Consider the following 4,318-nt stretch of genomic DNA (forward strand, 5'->3'; position numbering starts at 1 on the left):
CCGAGCGAGCGGAGAGGATGGGAACGGAGGGAGGGGGGAGGAAGGAGCTGAGCGCGAGCGCAGCGGTCGCCACACACACACAATATACCCGAATCCCTGCTGCCCTGCGAGGGTGGGGCACTGTAGACAAAAGTTGGAATTATGTAACAAAATTCTGTCCGAATAGTTTGGAAACGCGATTTTCCAAACAGTTGTTGGAAAACAAAATTTCCATTCCTCTTCTTGGAGAAAAAAGGAACTATTTCACACCAGAACCAGGTTTAGAAGCATCAAAAATGACAATTTGCCAATATATTCAAAAACGTTAGTCAAAGGTTTTTGAGAGATCTCTAAAAAGTTTTGAAATTTCCAAATATTTCGGGAAATTGTATTTCTAAACTGTTTAGATTTCAAATTTTCTAAATTGTTCGGGCTGCAAATTTTCCAGTTCATTGTTCGGAAATTTCCAACAAAACTTTTTACAGTGGGGGAGGACGTTATCCCCTTCTGAAAAGCATCCTAGGGCGTCCTAGGGCAATTCCAGACAGGGGTGTCCGTCAGTGACGGCATTTGTGAGCGACTGAGAGGTGCTACGTATTGTTGCAGTACGTCCCTATAAGCGTCTTGCAAAGACGCGCCTAGTCATGTGCTTCAACAACCTGTAGCACCTCTCAGTCGCTTACAAATGCCGTGACTGACGGGCATTTTTTTACCATTTTACCTGGAACTGCCCCTTACAAATAAAAGTCGTATTTTACGCACCTTATCTCCGAAAGTTTTGAACAAAAAATCGGCGTAGTCTACGTATTTGTCAATCATTGCAGGGCTATCCCAGCCTCCAGTCGCTTTCTCTAAGGTGTAGGGCTGATCAAAGTGAAGCATCGTGACCTAAACATAGATTTGTATGTAGAATACAGCACTCTAATACAGGTCAAAATAGATCTTTAAAAAACAATGTGGCTGCGCGAAGCGTATGGAAACCACGTCTGGCGTGAAAATAACGCGTGCGTTTCGTGAACTGTGTAACACTGCCAGACGCGATTTCCATACGCTTCGCGCAGCCTATCAGGAACCGACTTTTATAACACCTGGCGTGGGAATCACGCTTGCGTTCAGGGAACCTCTGTATCCACCTTTACTGTTTCAACGAGCTATATATAACGAGTTATAACGAGCATTTGAGCATTTGTGAACCGATACAGCTGCTAGTAAACAACAAATGTTGGTTTTATTTGACCCCTTGCGAAACTTGTGCTATTCGGCTTATATTTGCCCACAACAGAAACTACTTGGTATTACTTTGCTGTATATGTTCGACAAATGTGTGGTTAATTTTGTTAGCGACACATTTCTTTCAAAAACAATACTCGTAATATTACAGCATTTTTTTTCAGGAGCAGAACGAAAGTGACTGCATGTGCTTTTCATGAATTGTACGCGTCCTAACCACAAGATCGCATCTGCAGCGCGCCGAATACACAAAATTCTATCCGCAGCGTGCCGAATACACAAAAGTGTATCTGAAAAACGCGGGTTTCGGGGTACCTCCACATCCTACTTAATCTTTTGCAGTCATTAATTGAACATCATTGAGCCTGTACGATACGATTCTTTCCGTGTGCGCAGATTGCCCTGAATGTCTTCTAGTTACATTCAAACCACACAAAGGTGAAGAGCTGCACCCAACCTACCAACCTCATTCCGCAGTTAGACTTTTGTGAGTTCAGCACGCTGCAGATAGAATCTTGTGTATTCGGCGCGCTGCAGGTAGGATCTTGTGGTTAGGACGCGTCGAATTTTGTTTTTAACAATAACCTGTGTTGTTAAAAAACATGTGTCCCTTACAAACTTAACTGAACTTTTATTGTTAATTCATAACAACTTTTATAAGTCTGCGGTTTTAGGACTTTATTCGCGTCTGCGCCGAAAACGGAAGAACGCTCGCGGTTCGGTTCCTGCGGTTGAGCCATAAAAGGGGGCTTTCTAAAGACATGTCTGCGGCACTTAAAACAGCAAAGTTAAAAAGGGCGTTCTTGAAACCGCTTATAAAATCCCGTCCTTGTCGCGGCCTCGGTTTTCGTGAACACCCGAACAGTCAGCGTACGTGAATGTGGAATTTAATAAAGACTTTTAACTTAAATACTTACCATTGGTTCCATGCCGTTGTTTATTATTTCATTTATATAATCAGTGTAGAACTCCACACCTTCTTGATTGACATTGTCAACACCTCCGGTTGGGAGAACGCGAGACCACGATATAGAAAACCGATGGGAAGTAAACTGAAATTAAATGATATAAGAGTCAGTCGAATCGGTCTGGAAGTACTGCGTTTGTGCAGCATGGCAAAAATTTAAACAAGCAGCTTGCCATAAGACTAGATTAGAAATATTGCTTCTGTGCCCTTCAAGCTGGCGCTTAGGGGAAAAAGACAAGAATACCGAAACTACACTCGTGAGCAAAATTACTGCACCATCTTTTTGACAGGGCATCATTTCCAAGTGTAGTGTAATCAGGTGGAAAGTTTTAGTTTGGTGGAAGGGTAGGCTCATGTGCCGTCAACAGAACCTGTAAAGCACAGACCTCCATCTCGAACGATTCGTAAATTGTGTGGCCTAACGTAGGGGATGGTGGGGCATATTGAAACCTATAAGCACGGAGTTCGTGGCGGCTCTGTATTGACCCGCAGTTCCAGGGAGCTCTGCACTCGGCAAAACCAAGTCCTGAGCTGAGATTCCCAGGACAATTGGAACCCCAGTGGATGCCCTCGAAACTATCACTAGGAGATCTACTGGGATGACGGTTAAAACGAAGTCCCATTTTTTGAGAGAAAAGGGTAAACTTTGATGAAGTCAGTAACTTTGAGGGATCTTTCTTGAAAAATAATAACGACCCTTAGAGTAAGTCACAAATTTTGAGGAAGTCCCTCAAAGTTAGCGTGACTTACTTTGAGGGTCGTTCTTATTTTTCAAGATCCCTCAAAGTTACTGACTTCCTCAAAGTTTTCCCTTTTTCCTCAAAAAATGTGACTTCGTTTATACCGTGATACCCAGGACAACTACTGGAAAAAGGTACTGTTTCTTGGTTATTCACTGAGACTCTTCCTCGAGGGGTCCTCCACTCCAAAAGTCGTTGTACAGTGGCAAAATTGCTCGCGCTTATTCGCGCCTAACTCACCAAACTTGCCAAACTCGCCACAACTCGCCGGAACTCACCTTAACTCGCCACAACTCGCCCTTACTCGTGACAACTTTCTCTAAGCCGCTACTACTCGCGCAAACTCGCCGCAACTCGCCGTAACTCGCCAAACCTCAAGAAAACTCGCTATAACTCACCCTAACTCGCGACTATTCCCAGATTTGGCAACTCGTCGAACACCATTTTTTGAAGTTGGGGATCGATTTAACTCGCCACTTCTTATTTGCACCAAATCGACCAAATCGCCTATAACTTACTCGTTCCTACTCGCCAATACTCGAGCTTACTGGCCATTAGTCGCGCCAACTCGCCAATACTCGTCTCTACTCGCTAACTGACCAACTTGTTGTACACCATTTTTAGGAGTGGGGGACCCCTCGCCTTATACTCCAGCAGGTTAAAGCTTTGACTTGCACTGTTAAAATAATTAACGGAAATGGGCACTTATCGACACATGAGAAGAACAACCGCTTACCTCTGCGGACTGGAAACAAAACCGCTTACCTCTGCAACCCTCCAACAAAACCGCACACCTCTGGGACACGCAAACAAAGCCGCTTAAATGACTTTTTTACCCATTCTGAAACATGGGTATCATTCGAAAGAGATTTTCTCAGTGATCATTTTGATACCCGTATCTCAACATGTGTAAAAAATTCGTTTAAGCGGCTTTGCATGTCCCAGAGGTGAGCGGTTTTGTTTGAGGATTGCAGCGGTAAGCCGGTTTGTTTTCAGTCCGCGGAGGTAAGCGGTTGTTCTTCTCGGATGTCGTTATGTTGTGAGTTATGGGCCCCAGTTACATGGCTAGTGTTCATAACAAAACAACCTTCATCTGCTTTGCGAAAGCTAAATCTTCTCGGAATCTGTGGTAGTGATCAGCAGCTACATCCGTAGAGAAGGGACTGACGAACCCTGGCATATGCTGCGGGTGGTCAAGGATGCTCTCAGCTTTGCCTGAAAACAAAAAAAAACACGTGAGTCCAAAATGGTGATAGTAGTGCAAGTGGTGGTAGTGGTGGCAGAAGGAAAAGGCGAGAGGTGGTGTTTCCTCTAACAAAAGTACCAGAATATTTTGGTCAGCAAATTCTCCCACATTGTAATGCATTTGTAGTGCGATTAAGCGAATTTTATTTATTTACGG

At 44.0% G+C, this 4,318-nt stretch overlaps 1 protein-coding gene across 1 annotated transcript in view; it reads right to left on the reverse strand.

Annotated features, from left to right (window-relative positions):
* LOC113216527 (myrosinase 1-like) overlaps nucleotides 1-4,318 on the reverse strand; it is a 42,565-nt gene that overhangs the window by 25,070 nt on the left and 13,177 nt on the right. The window contains exons 3-5 of the mRNA XM_052272620.1: nucleotides 4,004-4,131; nucleotides 2,127-2,261; nucleotides 742-867 (exon numbers count right to left, since the gene is read on the reverse strand). Coding sequence (XP_052128580.1) covers nucleotides 742-867; nucleotides 2,127-2,261; nucleotides 4,004-4,131 — 389 coding nt within the window. The remainder of the gene's footprint in view (nucleotides 1-741; nucleotides 868-2,126; nucleotides 2,262-4,003; nucleotides 4,132-4,318) is intronic.

The sequence above is a fragment of the Frankliniella occidentalis genome, unplaced genomic scaffold (assembly GCF_000697945.3).
Source record: "Frankliniella occidentalis isolate FOCC.00 unplaced genomic scaffold, Focc_3.1 Scaffold214, whole genome shotgun sequence".
NCBI classification, from domain to species: domain Eukaryota; kingdom Metazoa; phylum Arthropoda; class Insecta; order Thysanoptera; family Thripidae; genus Frankliniella; species Frankliniella occidentalis.